This window comes from Pimephales promelas, chromosome 1 (genome assembly GCF_988280905.1).
Source record: "Pimephales promelas chromosome 1, fPimPro1.hap1.1, whole genome shotgun sequence".
Classification (NCBI taxonomy): Eukaryota; Metazoa; Chordata; class Actinopteri; order Cypriniformes; family Leuciscidae; genus Pimephales; species Pimephales promelas.
The window spans coordinates 37,466,660-37,485,252 of record NC_142769.1 but is presented as its reverse complement, the minus strand read 5'-3'; the positions used below and the strand labels follow the sequence as shown (position 1 = coordinate 37,485,252).

The 18,593-nt window shown below is 38.6% G+C and overlaps 1 protein-coding gene across 2 annotated transcripts in view; it reads right to left on the bottom strand.

The window, feature by feature from the left end:
* Positions 1-2,088: 2,088 nt before the first annotated feature.
* Positions 2,089-18,593, bottom strand: part of lmo1 (LIM domain only 1) — a 35,402-nt gene continuing 18,897 nt past the window's right edge. For both annotated transcript variants that reach the window (XM_039688614.2, XM_039688613.2), the window contains exons 2-4: positions 13,100-13,313; positions 4,396-4,521; positions 2,089-2,658 (exon numbers count right to left, since the gene is read on the bottom strand). In XM_039688614.2, the coding sequence (XP_039544548.1) occupies positions 2,553-2,658; positions 4,396-4,521; positions 13,100-13,313 (446 nt within the window). In that variant the 3' untranslated portion in view covers positions 2,089-2,552. The remainder of the gene's footprint in view (positions 2,659-4,395; positions 4,522-13,099; positions 13,314-18,593) is intronic.

The following is an 18,593-nucleotide window of genomic DNA, read 5'->3' as shown; positions in this document are numbered from 1 at the left end:
CATATGCTGTCCATGTGTGGTTATAAACATCTCGCCGATGCAGGTGGAAACATTAATAGTTAATGGTGATTTTGCAATTGTTTGGCCGCCTTTATTCCTTGATTTGATGGCCTGCTATGTTCACATGTCCTCAGTTTTTGTGCAGTTTTATCACTGTTGCACTGATTACAGAAATTAGTCTCTTTTTGTTTAGTTTGATGTCTGTGTGTTTGTATAATTTTGTGCTTTTTTCTAGCAAATTATATTGAAAAATATTTTCTTACGGGCTTAGTTTGGCCACACGATAAACATATTATTAAAAAAGGTGTGTCATCTGGGCACAACGGTTCAAATTACTCACAGTTTGTTTTTTTCATCACGGTTAGGAGCACTGTTTAAGTACGGTTTGGCACGTGTTTTGTTCAGGGAAAAAATGACTACTGTCAAATAAAAATAAGCAATATAATAATAAATAAATGGCAAGAAACGGCACAAATAAATACAATTTTTTTTGTATTTTTTTAGCAAAAATAAGAAATAAAATAAACTGTTTTTCAGGTTATTCAGGTATTTAGCAGTAATAGTAGCAGGTACAGAAATGTAATAAAGTAAACAAAATGTAAAATAACATTGCGTATAATCGGCACTGTATAAATTATATAAATATTAATCAGTGTTAAAGTTACAAAAGCTATTTGGTCAAGAGCAGGGAGTGATTTCCTTGTATTTTGTTGTTTGATTTAACATTAATTAACAAACAGCAGTTAGGCTTCTGTCACTTTAAGACAATTCACGGATCCAATACACTGATACGGAACTGCTTGCCGAACCACAGATGGAGAACGGTTCGGTTAGTTTTTTTTTTTTTTTTTTACCAAGAACTGTTTCTAAACTAGCAGTTTGAGCGTGTGTACGTTTGTGTGAAGCAGCAATTAAGAATATAAGAAATAGTGTAATGAAGTCTATAATAAAATACAATATTTAAGTATTGTATTTATTTATTTATTGTTAGGTATTGTATTTTTGCCTTAAAATTGGACAGTTTTTATATTTAAAAAAAAATCCCCTACATTGGACAGCCTTTATAACAAAAACATTTTAGTTATAAGTTCATGTTTGTACTTTTTCAATTACTTTGTGCTCTTTTTAGTCTGAAGTTTTCAAAGCACTCTGGGAAACAGGGAGAAGTTTTCCTCATGAATAGCATGAAACGCTCCATTTAGCAAAATTATACCGGAGAGTCTGCTTTAAGTATTGGACATCTGTAAATGAAATTTCAATATGCTGTAAGACCCCAACTGATACCCTTCCCATTTCTTACCCACAATGAATGAAACTAATTGCTTTAAATGGCAGATCCTCTGTGAAGCAGCTCTCCTGTGGTTCAGAGCTCATAGAAACAAGAATTACCACCAACAGATGAAAATCAAAAGTAATGGGACAGAAGATTGTGTCACCTCAGTCGCAATCCTTTAATTGCACTTCTTTTGTTCATGAAAGCCATTCGGAAATGCAGCGCTTTTGAGAGAGCAGTTTAACTCTCACAATGCTTTAAAAAGTCTGAAAAACCCAAGGTGGCATGAAATATTTAGCTGTATGTTTTGCGTACAAATACCATGCTGTTATTTTTCTCCAGACAACATTATGAGGCCTTGTGATGTTTTGATAGAGTTGTTCCATGTCAGACACGAACTCCAAAAGGTATTTGATCAAGACTTGACTCATCAATAGTAAGGTTAAGTAGTCGTTTGATAAGTGAGTGTTTGAAAAACAGAAAAATTGTTAAACTCAGAATCAGACACTCAATGTTATTTTATTACGACAACAACAACAACTTGGAGTTTTTTTTAAATTAATTTCCTTTATTCGAAATAAGACCGTACTTAATTCATCTGAAAACAACTTGTCTTAGTTCATCAGCAATTAAAATATGCTGTTTTATTATGCCATTCTCTATATAAAATTGTCCTTTATAATTTCTTTGTAGTTGTCTGATAAATGTTTTTGAAGTTTCAGCCATTTTAAGAGTCTTCAATAATTACATGTGTTGATACATGGGCCAGCCTCTTCAAACTTTGGCTTTAGGATCAGAAAACAAACTCAACTATGAACATTTAAGAATCTTTTTAATTCACACTGGTAATAAAATTGCATTACAGTTTCATAAAATAAATGTTCCAGTTTATATATACAGAAAACCGACTGTACATACCCTCAGAGAAGCATTAGAAGAACAAGAGATAGAGAGAGAGAGGGAGAGAGAGAGAAATAGTTAGAGGCCAAAACAGAAAAACATCACAAAAACCATACAGGCATTACAGTGCTCAACTAAGCAGGCACAACTGTACATCAAAACGTGTAACTGCTCAGTGTTGGGGACAGGAAGGGCCAAAAAGTAGTACATTTACAATAGAGTCCTCAGGGACCAATAGGGCTTTTACTGTAAAAAGTATTGCAGGCAAGCAGACAGATGCTCTTCTCTCTGAGTGCAGCAGAACATCCATCGCACAGAAGCATGTGTTTGTGTGTGTGTGTGTGTGGACCGAGAGCTGCCGCTGCCATCGTTTGATTGGCTATTGAACTTGTGTCTCAAAGCTCCCGTTGAGCTGCCCCTCCTCATAGTCCATCTGACACAGAATCATGTTGTTTTTTAGGAAAAACTTATCGCCCACACAAAACCTGCAGAAAAAAACAAACAAATACATAGGTTAACATACAAATCTATTTGGCTTATTTACCTCAAGTCCACAACAAAGCCCATAAGAAAATATTTTTTTCCAACTATGTTGAACTTTTTGTTTTGTTTTTGTGCAGCTTAGCTGTTCTTGTCGTTTCATTTATGACAGGGATAACAAATTATCATTCAGGCATTTTAGGAAATAATGACGATTCAGCATCAGACTCAATAGTTAAGATAATTTTTGGCCATATTGAACTTAATTTTGTTCTACATTTAAAATTTTAACTGCAATTTTATATACACTACTATCCATCAAAAGTTTGGGGTCAGTAAGATTCCTTAATGTTTTGAAAGAAGTCTCATGCTTACCAAGCATGCATTTATTTGATCAAACAATTTAAATTAACTGTTAACTCTATTTATGTGCATGGGCTAATCAGCATTGAATATACAAATCAATTGACTTTTTTATATCAGTATAAATCTTAGTCATCATCGGCATCAGGAATGCTACTGTTTCTGTGGCGGCCTCAAAGTCTACTGTGATGTAGCTATAAGGTGTAGCTTTAACTAAGTTTTCAAAACCAACAGCATTTTTCAAAGCAGGACAGGACTGGCATCCAATGAAAGCATGCCACCGTTACTTTTCATTGGCAAAAGAAACCCCCCAAAAGCTGCACCAGTTTCCAAGGAAACCCCACTGCTGAGCTTTTTTCCCCCTACTTGGGGGCTCCTTGCCAAAGTATAAATTGTTAGCCTCTAAAAACTTCCCATGAAATTTCATGCCAATTAAAGAGAAAAACATTCCATGTGTGCACTGCATTTTTACATTAACAAGTTTGCATATGAAAGCCATGAATATTGTATGAACAGTAGAGCGGCTATGACGAAAGCCAATGATATTTTCTGTCAAATAAATTGCAATCAGTACCCCACCAATGTTCTGAGTTGCCAAAGGAATAGAGTGGGGGAATAAAACAGAGTTCCTCGTGTGCCATCCTTCAGCGGTGATGCTTCACTCACCAAACTTTACTACACATATGGTTCTTATCAAATATGCCACTTGACCTTTTATTCTTCTTTTCTACCATATGCTTTTTTTGTTTGTTTTATGGATGTATTCAACATCTAGATCCAGAGAGTCAGTTACACTATACAATAAAATATTGTATTTGCAGCATCTGTTCAGAAATGAAGTTTGAGCTTGTTTGTATTTATTGTAGCGTGCATGCAGTTGGTTTTTGAGAATGACACAAGTCTTTTTTAGAAGTAGGTCACACACTAGAGCATTTAAGACACTGTCACACTCCTTTGCTCCCCAGGAATGTTTGGAAGGATGATCCTTAAAAAGTTCATTCGTCCGGCTGCTTAATTCCCTCGGCGAGACACATAGTGGTGACGTGCTCGGCTTGGTTGTGTATTGAGTAAGAGCTTTCTGGCTGACTGTGTTCAATAAGGCGTTCACAGTTTGATCAGGCTTGGTATTGGTCTGCTAACGATATCTCCACTGAAGCACTGGTTAATTTCACTCAACTCAAGCTTATAATCCTGGTTCTGGTCACAAATATAAGCCAGAACAAAAAAAAAACCAACAACATAGGTTTGAGATGAAAATGCAGAGTAAAACGGGGTAAGGGCCAATCGGAATGTGTAAAGCCCCAATGCTAGTGTGTCAGCCAATAAGTGCATTTCTAGATAGAAAGAAAGACAATCTTGCAGGCTCTTTTTCTCCTTACCTCTGGTTACAAAGCTGACAGGCAAAACAGTCCAAATGGTAAACATTATCTCTGGCCCTCATAACCATTTCAAAGGCTGGGATCAGTTTACTGCAGGCTGCACAGTTCCCCGTTGTACCAAAGAGCCTGTGAGAGGAAGCACAAAAAACAGATTTACTCACTTATACCTTTCTTAGCCTTTACGAAATCATGCAACAAACCAAAAAAGGCAAGAAAACAACTAAAGAAGTGGGAGGGGAAAAAAAAAAAAAATTGGACATCTAATGCAATACGTGAATCCAGCTTGGCACACATAGGTATTTTTTGTTAATGAGGGTACAAACCTAGATGTTAATTCTTAGCTAATGATCTAATTAAAATGATCACATGGTTCTAATCCCCTTCTTCAAAGAGATTTTGCCTAGCACACTGCAAAAGCAATGAAAACAGGTCTGAGGCGAGCAATTGAACTGCTCAAAGTTTTTTTTTTTTCCCTCTCTTTTAAATCCAGAGTAACTAATGAGACTTTGCTCAGACCAAAGCCAGCTGGATTTTACACAAGAGACTAAATACTATAATATAGTCAAGTTCAAAAGATTCCCCTCACAAGGATACTGCTTCTATCCTCCGTACCCCTCCTCTCATTCTCCCTATTTCTCTGTGACCAGCTAAATACAGAGTGAGATGCAGAGAGTGTCGGTGTGGTGTGTAACCTTGGAGAGGCAAGTAGATGCTCGCTGGAGCACAGAAAGTGACACAAAACTCACATTTCTCCACTGTTTGTTTAAGCTTATTAGATGGGATGCAAACCACCAAGGTCACAAACAGAACAAGGAATCGCTTTCCTTCACTACATCCGCCGTTGTGGATTTACATTTTCAAATCCTTTGCTCTAATGTTTAATTTGGAGATTCAGAGATATAGATATATGTTCTGCAGAACAGGAAGAGCAAATGGAGAAGAACAGGGAGAGGAAAAAGGGAAAAATAAGGCAGGATCAGGATGAGGCAGTATGCTAAACACTCCTCTAAAGTTAAGGACTTGGTTGAAAAGATAAGGAAACAGAACAAAGTTGCTGTGAGTCCATATTAGTCTCTCTTGACTGCTTGGCCTGCGTCACCGCTAGCATCTATCCAGCGGACCCTGCTGTTAATTAGAGCAACAGACCCGAGCGGAGAGGAGTCTTATGGTGGGAGAGGGCATGTTGTTATATCAGATAGGCGAGGTGTTAAAAAGAGCATTGTTATATCGGGTTACTGCTCCAGTAAAATGTGTTTATGTGGAACTCTGACACTCTGAGGAGGCTGTGCAACCCCAGCGAGGTGTTGCCTCACAAAAGAGTTTAGCTTATTAAAATAATGGTTCAACTGCAGCTCTGTTCCAAGGTCAGCGCAGAAACTAATAATTGCATATATGCATTTTATACTTTACATTTTACATTAGTGTCTGTTACACATAACATATAGAATTATATTTGTAAATCACAGTAAGTGTATTTAATGTACAAGATGCTAAAAAAAATAATTGCTTAGTTACATGTTATCTGTATTTCTAATGTATCATTGTAATAAGAAACTGGTGTATTCCAAATTATTTTTTTAATGGTAAGGCTGGGTATCCGATACAAATGTCTCGGTTCGATTTTCATTCGCAAACTCTTGATTTAATTTAGATTCTGATCTGTTTCTGTGCGTTCACACTGCCGCTGAATGCTTGGTCTTTTTTAAAACTGTATTTAAAGGTGCCGCATAGCAAGCAAGCATGTTGATCGTTATTTATGCAGACTGACCAAGTAGGGTATAAGTTAACCTCATGCAATCTTTTAAATGTGAAAGTAAGAAATTGATCGATGGAAATAACTTTAGTATAGTGACATGTAAGGAAATAAACCAATTAAAAGACATTTGTGTGGTGTGGTTAAGTGCTAATCTAATTTGCATCCCTGCTGAAAAGCAAGCGTTCTAGCGCAAAAATCTTGCCTATTAATAGTGTTGCGCACCTTATCAAATTCAAATGATCAACTTCTCTATTTTGCTAGGGGACTAATGTAGTCAGAACCAAAGTTTACTTGACTGTGTTCTCTGGAATCGTCTCAAGGGGAGCACTTCTACATTCCAATTGGTTGCCGCTGAACCACGTCATAGCTCATTACCATAAAGCTGACCTGACTTCAACTTCTCCTCACCGCTCTCACAGTCCAAGACACGCCGCCCTTACTGGAGCTCGCCACCAGCTCACATTGAAAATTAATGACTTCCAGCCACTTTGACGCTCTCGCCGGCAGCGGTGTGAATGCACAGTTGGCGTATATTTCAATTAAAATGTGCATTTTGGTGCACAAATTATGAACGTGTCTTTTTGAACTGTTCATTTAAAGAACCAGCTCAGAAGAGTCACTTGTTTGTGAATCACACTATAATAGCCTGTCAAATGCGGGTAAAAATCAACTGTGGCGGGTAACGTTTTCAGTAGCCAAATTAGTGGGTTACTTTGCTGGGGAAGTTCGTGTAAGCCACTCCGCAGATTTACCGCAAATACTCAACTCGTGAGTCATTATGTTATTGTAAATACAGCGTATTGCGCAGAATCTGCATATATCTGGCTTACTTGAACAAACATCACTACGCAACAAATAACGGCACACATATTCATTTGCATCGAAGCAATAGCAAAGACTTAAAAAAAAACATACTAATGTGACAATACTTCCCTCAGACCAGAGTTCACACGCAAAGACCAAGCTGAAAAACTGCTTGGTCTTCATTACTGATACAGCTGAAGATGAGAGCTCTGAGGGCATTAGGTTAACAGAAAAGACAATGTTATTTTCCAACATCCTACAATTTTAGCTGACCCTGGCTTATCCTGAGAACACAGGTTTATTTTCTTCTGCGTGATGTTTGATGTTCTTTGTACTGTATTGATCTGTCCACCTAAAATACATTTTTGGTTATGAGGATGAAAGAGGAAGGGAGGAGATGGCTAGATGACAGGGTTTTGTTTGAAAAAGAAATGAATGTATGAAATTCAAATTTCATTAAAAACAAATTAGAAAACAAATTATAAGCTGTGACATAGTTAATCTGGTTTATTTATTTTTTTCTTTTTGGCTAGTAGAAGTTCTGAATGGCTGGTAATTTAATTTAGTAGCAAAATTGGCCGGTACGTGAAAAAGTTCATTTCAAACCCTGGTCGTGATGTATGTTTTTGATTCAGTTAAAGAACTTGCTCGGAGTCATTTGTTTGTGAATCAGGCTACGAATTGGATGACACGCTGGTCATTTTGTATGTTTTTGTGTGCAGCTTATGAGACTTTTCTTGCCGTTTTTGTGCTGTATTAATTGCATCACATTCATCTCAGGTGAATTCATCTTATTTTTCTGTGGTGATGATTCATTATTAAATTAATTGTGATTAATTGGAAACTCTATATTTTTACACAACAGCTCTATGTATTAGTATTTCATGCTTGGTAAAAATGTTTTGACAAAGATGTACATGTCCAAGAATTGTCTTTTCACGAGGGCCTTTGGCAGCATATTAAAGAGACTATGCCAAATCATTTGCCACAACATTTGACAGGACAACCCTTAATGGTAAGAATGCCAGTTGTAGTTGGCTGAGATCTACCAGTCATTCTTCGATCTTGGCAAGTTCTCAGCTGGCGGGCCACATACTCCAAACGTTTGTGGACACATAGATGTTCAGAGGCAGAAAGAAGGATTAAAGTCTCTGTCTGAAGGGCCATGTTGTCTAAAAAGGAATGGCACAAAGATTGTGGTCGAACACATTTCAAATGTCATGCCTTAATGCAGCAAGCAACTGGAGTTGAGAGTTCAATGTTGTGTTATCCTGGCTTTCTACTGAAAAGGTGGTTGGAGTCCCTGGGGAACCTAAACAATTTCTTATGGCTCACGTCCATCATGTTGCACAGTAGAGGGTGTTACAGATCACATCACAAGACCCATTTTCCCTTCTTTTCTAAATCAGGTCACAGAAAGCACAGGGATGGCAGTCTGAGAGGGTTGTTAGCGACTTGTGAAAATTCAGGGACCTCTTGATGGTTTAAGAGCACAGCAGTCTTCTTAAAAGAGAAGGGACTCCTCACACACACACACACACACACACACAGTGACAGATAACCAGGGTTCTGCAAAGAAATCTGCGGTGTTTTAATTGTAGGTTTTCGCAGCACTGTGATGGCCCGGCTCAAAATGGAGACTTTACTGGTGGTTAATTTAAGTGGATTAGGAGGTTACAGAAACTCATTTGGAAGGTCACCAGCAAACTTTGAAATACAATGGCTTGGATTTTCAGGCAATATAATTCAAGATAAAGTGAAACCATTTTATCAGCAAGGCCATTTAATGTGTTATTCCAAGCGAAATGTACTCAAGAACTTAGGCCTAAAATGTCCATTGTGCATAATGTTTGCTTTATGAATTGCCATTTACAACCAAACTTTAAAACAAAGCAGTCCATTCAATAACAGATACTGTTGATAAGATTGAGCACTCAACTCAATGTAGTATTCCTTTAAATGTAAGCATAGCCTTGGCAAACTAGATATCTTAATTTTTCTTTAAGAAAATGAGGGGGAGGGTGGGTTCTTAAGACAATAAAGGAAAGGAGAACAGAGTTTTCCCCTTTATAATCTTGTTTGTGTTTAACTAAACTTTAGTATTAAAGCTGAAAGCCTTTGCTCATTGTTCTCTATGATTCCCTGTGGCTCTGTGTAGACAGGTGTTTCTCTTCTGGTGTTTCTTTATAACTCCTCTGAAGCCGGCATCAGCTTCCTTCCCTTTAATGTCTCTCTGTGATTAGACTTCAGCTGTTCTAGTGCTTTACTTGCGTTCAAAGAGGCGGTGGTTCAATACTGTATGTGAATGTGCACAAGTTCTGAATACAGTGGGGTTCAAAAGTGATTCCACAATAAAAATATGAGATTTTCCCTTTTAAAAGAATAAAAAATAAAAATAAAGCCTGGACCTAAACCAAATGTTTTTTATATTCTAATTGAAGAGTTCAGATGCAAAAGCCTCTAAATGCCATTTGAAATTTTCTTCTTGAATGATGATTTTTTATCAAACTTGTATATTTAAGTTCAGTAATTTCACTTAAATAACAATTAATATGTAATCATCATTGCCATTTAAGTGAAATCACTGAACTTAAATATACAAGCTTGATAAAAATGATCATTCTAGAAGAAAATTTCAAATGGCACTTAGAGGCTTTTGCATCTGAACTCTTCAATTGTTCTACCTATCTGTTTGTTCTACAGCATATCTTATTATTATATATTATATAATAAAAAATCATACTAATACAAACAGTAACTGCATTTTCTACTAATCTCAGTCTTTTGGACCCCACTGTAGTTTTTCTTTTACAGATAGGGGTCACTCTATTGTGTTTTAGGTGTAGTAGTTAATCTTCAAAATGAGATACAGTTGACATTGGGATTGTGTTTCCACTCACACAATATGACTGTCTCTTTTTTTTACCTTATTGGAATAACCGTGCTTGCTCAGCAGACTATTTTAACATCAAAATGCACTGAATGATTGCTGAGACTCATCTCTGCCCTTTAATCATACTCACATGCTGTGCCATCATTAGGATGGGGTGTAATCTGCTTTATATTTCAATTAAAAGCACCATTCTTTGATTTGTAAATGACTGATGTGTCCCCCGTAATGCAATGCAATGTTTCAGACATAAAACATAATTTCTTGGGGTCTTGGGGTGATGCTCTCTGGTCATGAGGTCAAAAGATTGTTGAGCCCAGCAAAACAGATTAATCTATTTCTGTGCACAGTAATGAAAGAGTATGGCCTGAAAGCTTATAAATCCGCCGTTTACTTGCTTCCTGCGTAAGGATGGTCAAATGCAATAGCTTGAGCTAGTTTGTGCAGTGGTGGGGCTGTGTGTGTTTTCATGGGGTGGGGGTTCATTATGGCTCTACAGTACTCCTGAAGGACAAAACGCAGAAGGAGCACAGCTCATAATTAATGTGCGCATGGCAGGGCTCCAAAAAACCCAGCCGAAAATAAAAGAAATGCGTTTGATCCACCCGCCTGTCTTTAATGAAGTACCTCCCTGTATGGGACGCTATTTCTGGGTGAGATTTCAGCTTCATTATTGAATGCGAGCAGACTGATTCTCCAGCAGTGCGCTGGAGGTGAAGTTTAGGTGGGTGGGACACCCTGTGTGGACTCTCAATCACTCGCATTCAAAGCCAACATACCGATGCTGCCTCACTCTGTCTGCAAGGAGAGGGATACTTCTTAATTTGTTCCTTAATAGAATTCATATCCAGCATCTCCAGGCATTAAGTAGCACACATTTGTCACAGGGTGAAGAGCAGACGAGTGGGCTAGATTTCATTAGGACATCAGAGCCGGTATAGCGGCAACGGGAAGCTTGTTAGGGCCCGAGCACCGATCGGAATTGCTCTGTTTATTTTCTTGCTGTTTCTCCCTCCTCTACCTTACTTTTATTCCACCAAACCAAAAAGTAATCGCCAAACGTTTTTGTATTATTTTCCGATTTTTATTTTTATTTTTAACTATTAATTTCATCATTACCTTACATGCTCCAGTTTACCTTGGGAACTTTGTAAGGTTGCTCTTAAGCCGCATTTCCACAGCAATTACCAGGAACTATTTGTCCCAGGAACTTTTTTCACTGGAACTTTTTTTCCCCCAGACCGCTTGCTCACTGCGTTTACACCGCGTACTAAAGTACCGGTCCGAGGCGGGAAGATTAACTGCGTGCGACTGCTCTTCCTAGCCTGCACGTTTGTTTTGAGTTTTGTATGGAGGAGATTCAAGCTTTGCTGCTTTTGTGTGCGATTGGTTTAACGAGGTAATTAACAAAACGGCAGAAAAGAGAAGAGCACCCAAAGCGTATTCAGAAAGCTTGTAATGCTAGATATAAAAGTAGACGTTTTTATCAGCGGACATTGACCGTGACATGGATGAGACGAACGCGCACCGTCGGCCAGAAAGAATAGCGTGGTAAGAACCAATCAACGTTGTTCAGCGCACAAGTCCCACCCCGAAAGTTCCTGAACTCTGAAAAAGTACCACCTCGCCAGCAGGGACTTTCTGGATTTTTACCCGAAACTTCATTTAGACCCTGGTTCCTGCGGTGTAAACACACCGAGTACCAGCCCAAAGTTCCTAGTTCCTGGGGAAAATTCTTGCGGTGGAAACGTGGCTTTACAGTATCATAACATTTGTGACGGGATATGAAAAATGAGCAATGGCCAATGGTAATTTTTAAACAGTTTTTTGTTTTGTTTTATTCATAGTTTTTGGACAAAATACACTAAAATAAACCACTGCTTTTGGTTTCACTTTTATTGCATTTAGTTTCCATCTTATTGTAGTCAAAAATAATATTTTATTTGACGAGAGTGAAATATGACTCCAAATATCCAAAGATTGTATACAGTATAGGCCTATTCATTTAAGGATATTTAAACATTTGTCAAAATCATGTCAAAATCTTTCTGAAGCAGTTTCTGAAGCAGCATAATAATATGTACAGTACAACATTGTTAATGTTTTTGACATTTTTCTGGTGCATTACAGAAATCCAATTTTCTAGTGCATTCTGGTGCATGTTAACAATACAAGTTACTTGCTAGTCAGAATGTGTGCGTTATATTGTTATGTTCACTTGTGCATTCATGACATTTTGTGCATATCTGATTAATCTCATATGTATATTTTGTGTTTGGGTGAGTTACGAACTCGGTAGCGAAGCATGTATTTGCATGTGGCTCAATCCTTATTCTACATTAGGCCTAATATTTGTAAATGTTTTCCGTTTAAATTAAAATATTGTTAGTGATATTTTTTTTTCATACTTGAATTTTTTTTTGACCCTATTGACTTTTCTTTAAAATGCAAAAGACAAAATATCTTTTCTGTTCTACAGAAAAAAAGTTATGAGGGTGTGTAAATGACATGGTTTTTATATTATTTTTTATATAACTATCTCTTTAACACTGGTAATGACGACAATGCTGAACTGCATGTCTTACTAAGAAGGGCCTCACCAGTGGGAGCTCTTTGGGGAGAGCAGCTTGGGGATAAATGACTAGATCTGGTTGGGAGACCCCAGGGACTGGGATTTAACGCCCAGGAAATAATCATGTTTAATTTAGAAAGCAGATGGCTCCGAGATAGGAGGCAAAACAGATCCTTAGACCTGCGGTTCTGCCACTCATATGCCTGGTGTGAGCAGAAAGTCCATACATGCATTGATACACAGCAGTTGATCACTTAACTTAGAAAATGGGCGGCACGTCACATTCATGTAAACATGCGAAACTTCACCCAGCTGAACATAAACAGTCGCTACAAGATGCCACTCCAAGCTATTTGCTCACTTGCACAACTGGGATTTAATTGGAACACACTGAGTCTGGGTCGGTACACTCAGATGAAGAATGAACAAGCACTTAATCTTCTGTAATAGCTTCAAAGAAAACAATTTACAAGCAAAAAATATTATCTCTAACCCCACAAGTTAGCAGATAAACGCAACAGGAGAGAGAGAGAGAGAGACAGAGGACAGGGCCAGGAATGAGACGGGCAGGGTGGCAATCATCGTCTGTTAGATGAGGGTATACTTTTCTGAATGTCATGCAGCCTGAGGTGTAACAAGCCCTTTCTGCTTTGGCAGAACTTTGAGTGGAGCGTGTTCTTACCTTAGGTAGTCCCTGCGACAGAGGATGAGATTGGCTTTGGTGTAGAGGGTGGAGCCCACTTCCCCCAGGCGGCAGTCACAGCAGGCACATTTCAGGCAGTCTTCGTGCCAGTATTTGTCCAGGGCCTTGAGCAGGTAGCGGTCTTTAATCTTGCGGTTGCAGCCGGCGCATCCCTTCTGTTTTCCTTTGGGCTGGACGGAGAGCATCGGCACACCTGTGGCGATAGGGAGACAAACACAGAGTGTTGTGATTTACTGCCTGCTAAACCAGTGACTTTTCATGTTTCATGATAAGGGTGGCGACAGACCCCCGAAGCTCGGGCTGGTGTTTTATATGCATTAGCCAGGGACGCTCTTTCGCGCAGATAGGCGCGTGGGTCACTTTGGACGGCATTCATCCATCACTGTCCCAGCTCAGAAGAACAGATGTTATTTTTGGCAAGTGACATACACCCGTTTAATTGGGGCTTGAATGCATCTCTATGTTGGAATGCCCCAGGACCATCTCTATTTAGATAGCTGACAGAGGTATTTATGTTGTTTGGAAGATTAGCCATGGCCCTATTTCATCAGTATGAGAACCGGTGGCCATGCTAAAAGCCTCCCATGGGCTTTGTTTGGTATAGATCAACATTAACCTTTTAGAGCACTGTTGACCGCAAGAAGGCTGCTCTCAGCTTCCAATGAGATACTGTATGGCCTAAGTGCCTTCCAAACACGCGCACACACACACACGCGCCACAGCCCAATCTCCTTTTACACTCACAACCAGCGAAGAGTAACCAAACAGGCTAAATCGCCGTGCTGTCATGTAGCCTCCCCCTTTAAGCATGCCTTTTAGCCTCCTAAAGGACAAATAAAGTCCATTTAATAACTGCACTAAACACTAATAGTCTATCTGCGGTCTGACATTTGTGTGCGGACTAAAAGCCGCCCCCGGGCCAGAGCTGGTAACACTGGCACTCGGCACCCCTCTGCCAGCACTAACAGGTCTGCCACAGCTGAAAGCGCAGGACAACAGCTCTTAAGACACTCTCTCCCACACTGAGCTATTGATCCGTCTAATAGAACACGCAGCTAAACCGGCACTCTCCCTCTCTCTATACCTCTCTTTTGCTCTCTGCTTTCAAAACACATTTCTCTCAGAAATCCCTGTGTGATGCCCTCTTTGACACCCCCCTCCCCCCTCTCCTCTCTCCTTTACCTCCAGGCCTTCTCCGTCACCATTCGGTGTATTGTGCCCTGGACGGTCAAACCATTAAAAGCCCCCAATCCTATATGGAGACAGACCAATCTGGACACTGAGGGCTTTTGATTCAAGTATTAACCATTTTACAGCTTTACAGTACAGAAAATGCGTAAAAACATTCTCTGTATTTAAAGAATTTGTGTTATTAAATTTAATGTGGTAGGAATTAAAGGAACTGTCAAAATGATCTCATCTACTCACTCATGTTGTCGTTTCAAGTCAGTAGAACTGTTTCTTCTGTGGTACACAAAAGATGTTATTTTGAAAAATATATATTTTTGGCCATACCATAAAAAGTCAATTGGGCACTAAGTTAAAGTTCTTTTGGTCCCCTTTTACCTCCGCTGCATAAACAACAACTTTTGCATTCTACAAAAAGTTTTGGAAAGGCATGAGCGTAAATGACAAATGATTGTGTTGTTGATTGGACTACCCTTCTAAATTAATATTCCTCAGTTTTGCCATGTTGAAATGAAGCTTGTGATTAGCTGATTGTTAGTGCATTGTACAGTATATGTCTGTTAAGAGTATCCTAATGGCAGAGGTCACAGGCAGCAGCTCTAGTTTAATGTCTAGCTTTAATGTCTGGTTATGGCTCTATGATCAACAAATATACGCCAGTGGGCATGAACTCCATTATCTGTTACCCTGCATTCAACTATCAGCATATTCATGTTTTTTTTTAATAGGAGGAGGGGGGGAGGGGGGTATCCGCCCCTAACTGGACTAACCTTGCACTGTACTTAACATGGCAGGTTTGGTTTACATGGCAGGGTTGGACAAATTTCTGAATCTTTCCAAACTTTCAGACAAGGCTAAATGTTTTGTAATTTTGAAGCCAATATGCAAATTTTGTCTTGACAAACTTAAAGATGTTGTATGTAACTTGGTAACTGTACTAAAGCATAAAAATACCACAATATTAGCAGAGATTTAGGAAACATTAAATTCACATACTTAAGTTCACATACTGAAAAACACTTAATTTTTACTTATTTTACTTTAAAATGTGTGTTCCGTGTCGGAATGTCTGTTTTTGTTTCGGTCTGTATGAACTCGACCACTGACAATTTACCCAATATTATTTCGGGTTGCCAGATGGAAAACAGTGTATTACAGCCATTGAAGCCAGCAAACAAACTAGGTCAGAGATCACAGATTCTACCCGACCTAAAGAGCCTCGGCGACGGCGTCCATCTAATTAAAACACGGATAAATCAACTCATCAACTTACAAGTGTATATATCCAATGCTATCTCATGACCAATTCGTAGGAGTGATTAAAAAGTGGCTAATTCGTACTAATTTATGTGACCTCACTCGTACAAATTCGTACGATTTGTCTAAACCCACGTGATGGGTAGATTTAGGGGGTAGTCATTCGTACGAATTCATACGAATTGGCCAACTCGTAAAATATGTACGATTTAGCAAAAATCGTACGAGTGAGGTCGTACGAATTGTTACGAATTAGCCACCTCATAAAATTCGTACGAATTGCCGTGAGATCGGGTTGGTTATCTCCTTTCCTTCCATTGTCAATTGCCCTCACTCCTGTTGCTTATCCTCAATCTGGAAACCCGTGTGAGTGTTGATTCTGAGGAGCAAGGGAAAAAAATTATATCTCTGTATGTTTTGGTTACATGGCAATATACAATATATATCCCAGTACGTTCTACGTTTTTCTATTTGGAGAAGGAAAATCTGTATTTATTTTAATTAAAAAAAATTATTTCACGTCCTACCCAATGATATCCTGCAAACAGTGTTGATATTGAAGGATATGAAAACAAATATAGTGAATAATGTAGGCTATGCAATATATTATGTGCAAAGGTGGTTAAAATCACACTACTTTCTAACATTACAATCAAAAAAAAAATAATGCTTTTGTTTTTAATCGGTTAAATTGACTTAAGGCTAAACTAAAAATGAAAATAAAAACAAAAGCACAAACTAATGATATTAGCCTGCATTTATTTACCCCATTATAATGGTCACTTTCATAAAAATCTACTTGTAGGTTTAAAATGGCACATATGACACATTTATTGTCTCAAATAATGATTTAGCAAAATGTATATTTTCATCATAATTATTGCACTACTATTCTATTGTGCTCCGTCTGTTTAGTGCGTGGCAGCGCTTGTTCGCGGAAGCTTGAGTTTTAGCGGAGATTCACTTGCAGAAGGCTCTTCTCCTGACAGTGAAATGGACATATTTATTTGACTTTCTAATGTTTACAGATGGATAATATACCTGTAAAATGTAAGTTAAGCACTGAGGAAAGCGCCACATCTCGAATGCCATAAACAGAGCAAGTATTTATCCATCAGTCAGCATTCTCAGCAACAGTATCTGTCAGAGTATCTGACAGGGCAAGCTGCAAACACTTGTTAACTATATCTTACCAGTTATTTTGAAGCCCTTAATAGCCTATAGACCATTTTGAAAGATGTAAACAAAACTGGTCCAGAAGCTCTTCCTGTTTCAGTTTTTTAACACTACATAAAAGCTGGGATAAATTACAACCAACAGAACATATAAAACTGAATCAAAAAGTTAAACAAACATCTTTAAGATTTTTTCTTTACATGCGAAATAAAGAAAACAGTTACAAACTGAAACAGGACGTGTTTCTGGACCAGTGTTGTTTAAATCTTGCAAAATGGTCTATAACATGTTTAGGACAAATTGTACTATGTACTTTCACTGCAGCAGCTCACTACGTCCTCTCATTTTTCAGATGTGCTCGTATCAAACTACTGTATCGAAACGGTTACGGTATTGCCTCATTCCATTTCGTTCAAACTTAATATACCACACAGCCCTACTAGGGACTACATTTAAACTGCATTCTCAATTCAATTCTGAATTGCCACAACTACCTGCTCATTCTCACACTTTCCCTCTGTGATGCGCTTGTTCATTTATTGGATTCAGATTTGTTCAATGATTCTGGACTGTCTACACATAAGGTGCTATGAATATAATATAATTAGCATTTCCTCGGTTATAAAATTAGGTAAAAATGTGAGCGCACTCAGGAAAGACTGAAAGAGAGAGGGCAGGAGAGCAAGGGCTTGTTAGTTAAATTTATGACTTGGATGTGAATAAGAGCTCTGATGGTATTCAACCATCTTATTTCTTTATCAAAACTGGAAAAAGAGGGAAGCTAATTGGTCTAGCACCACTGATAGGAGCCATCAATTAGCGGTGTGATTTCCCCCTCCAGCTCCAGCCCCAATACGGGCCCCTTGAAGCCGCTGCATTAGGATCACAAAACTCGCTATAAATACCAATGTTCGGTATAAATGAAGGTAAAAAGCCTTTAAATTGAAGCCACACTAGCTGAGGGCGGTCGTTTTCTACCTGCATTTCATGGCTTGTTAGAGGTGCACTCTGCAGGTATGCCAACAGTGCTCTCCTGTCAGCCTTCTACGGAACTAGAAACAGTCTTAATGAGGAGAGGAAAAAGTGTGTCTGTGTTTGTACGTGAGTGTGCGAACTAGACGGAAACGAGCTTGGGAATCAGGCTCCTTCAGTTCCCCAAGGGATGGCACAAAAATCTTTAATTTGCCTTTTATGACAGCTAATTAGTTATTCTATTCAAAATCTTTGCTTTAAATAAGAGAACTAATTATACACAAAGGTCGTTTCCCCCACCTCAGGAGAACCACACATAATTGGTTTAGGCTACAACCCCCTCGCCACCACGCACACACACACACACACAACCCACCTTTTAACAACATGCACGTTCGTTGAAAAAGTTAACCGTAAAGAACCCTTTCTGTAGTAAACCATTTGCGAAAAACCTTGGAGTGTCCCCGTTCTGTAATTACCTGGATGAATTCAGGTAACTGAATGGCACGTCACATAGTAACAAGTTTCCCAACCCAGATTTAAGGAGGCTAACACTTCCTGTCTCACTAGGCTAGAGCATTCTCCAGGATGAGTTAGTTGATGTGAATAGCACTGTATTTTGTCTGAGCTAATCATCTTGTTTCTGCCATCTCTGAGAAACCTCTTGTTGTTTTCCAAAAAAAGAGCCAGCTGAGATATGCTTTTAGAAGCCCTATATAGCCTCAGCACATTTTAAACCTGAGACGCAGAGTAAATGACTGAATAAAAGTACATAATGTTGACTCTCACATCAGCAAACTGGTATTTTGGGGTTTATACAGAGGAGTGCACCTGTCATCATTCTTTGAACAGTTTGGAATCTTGGTAGTAGCCCCTTCCC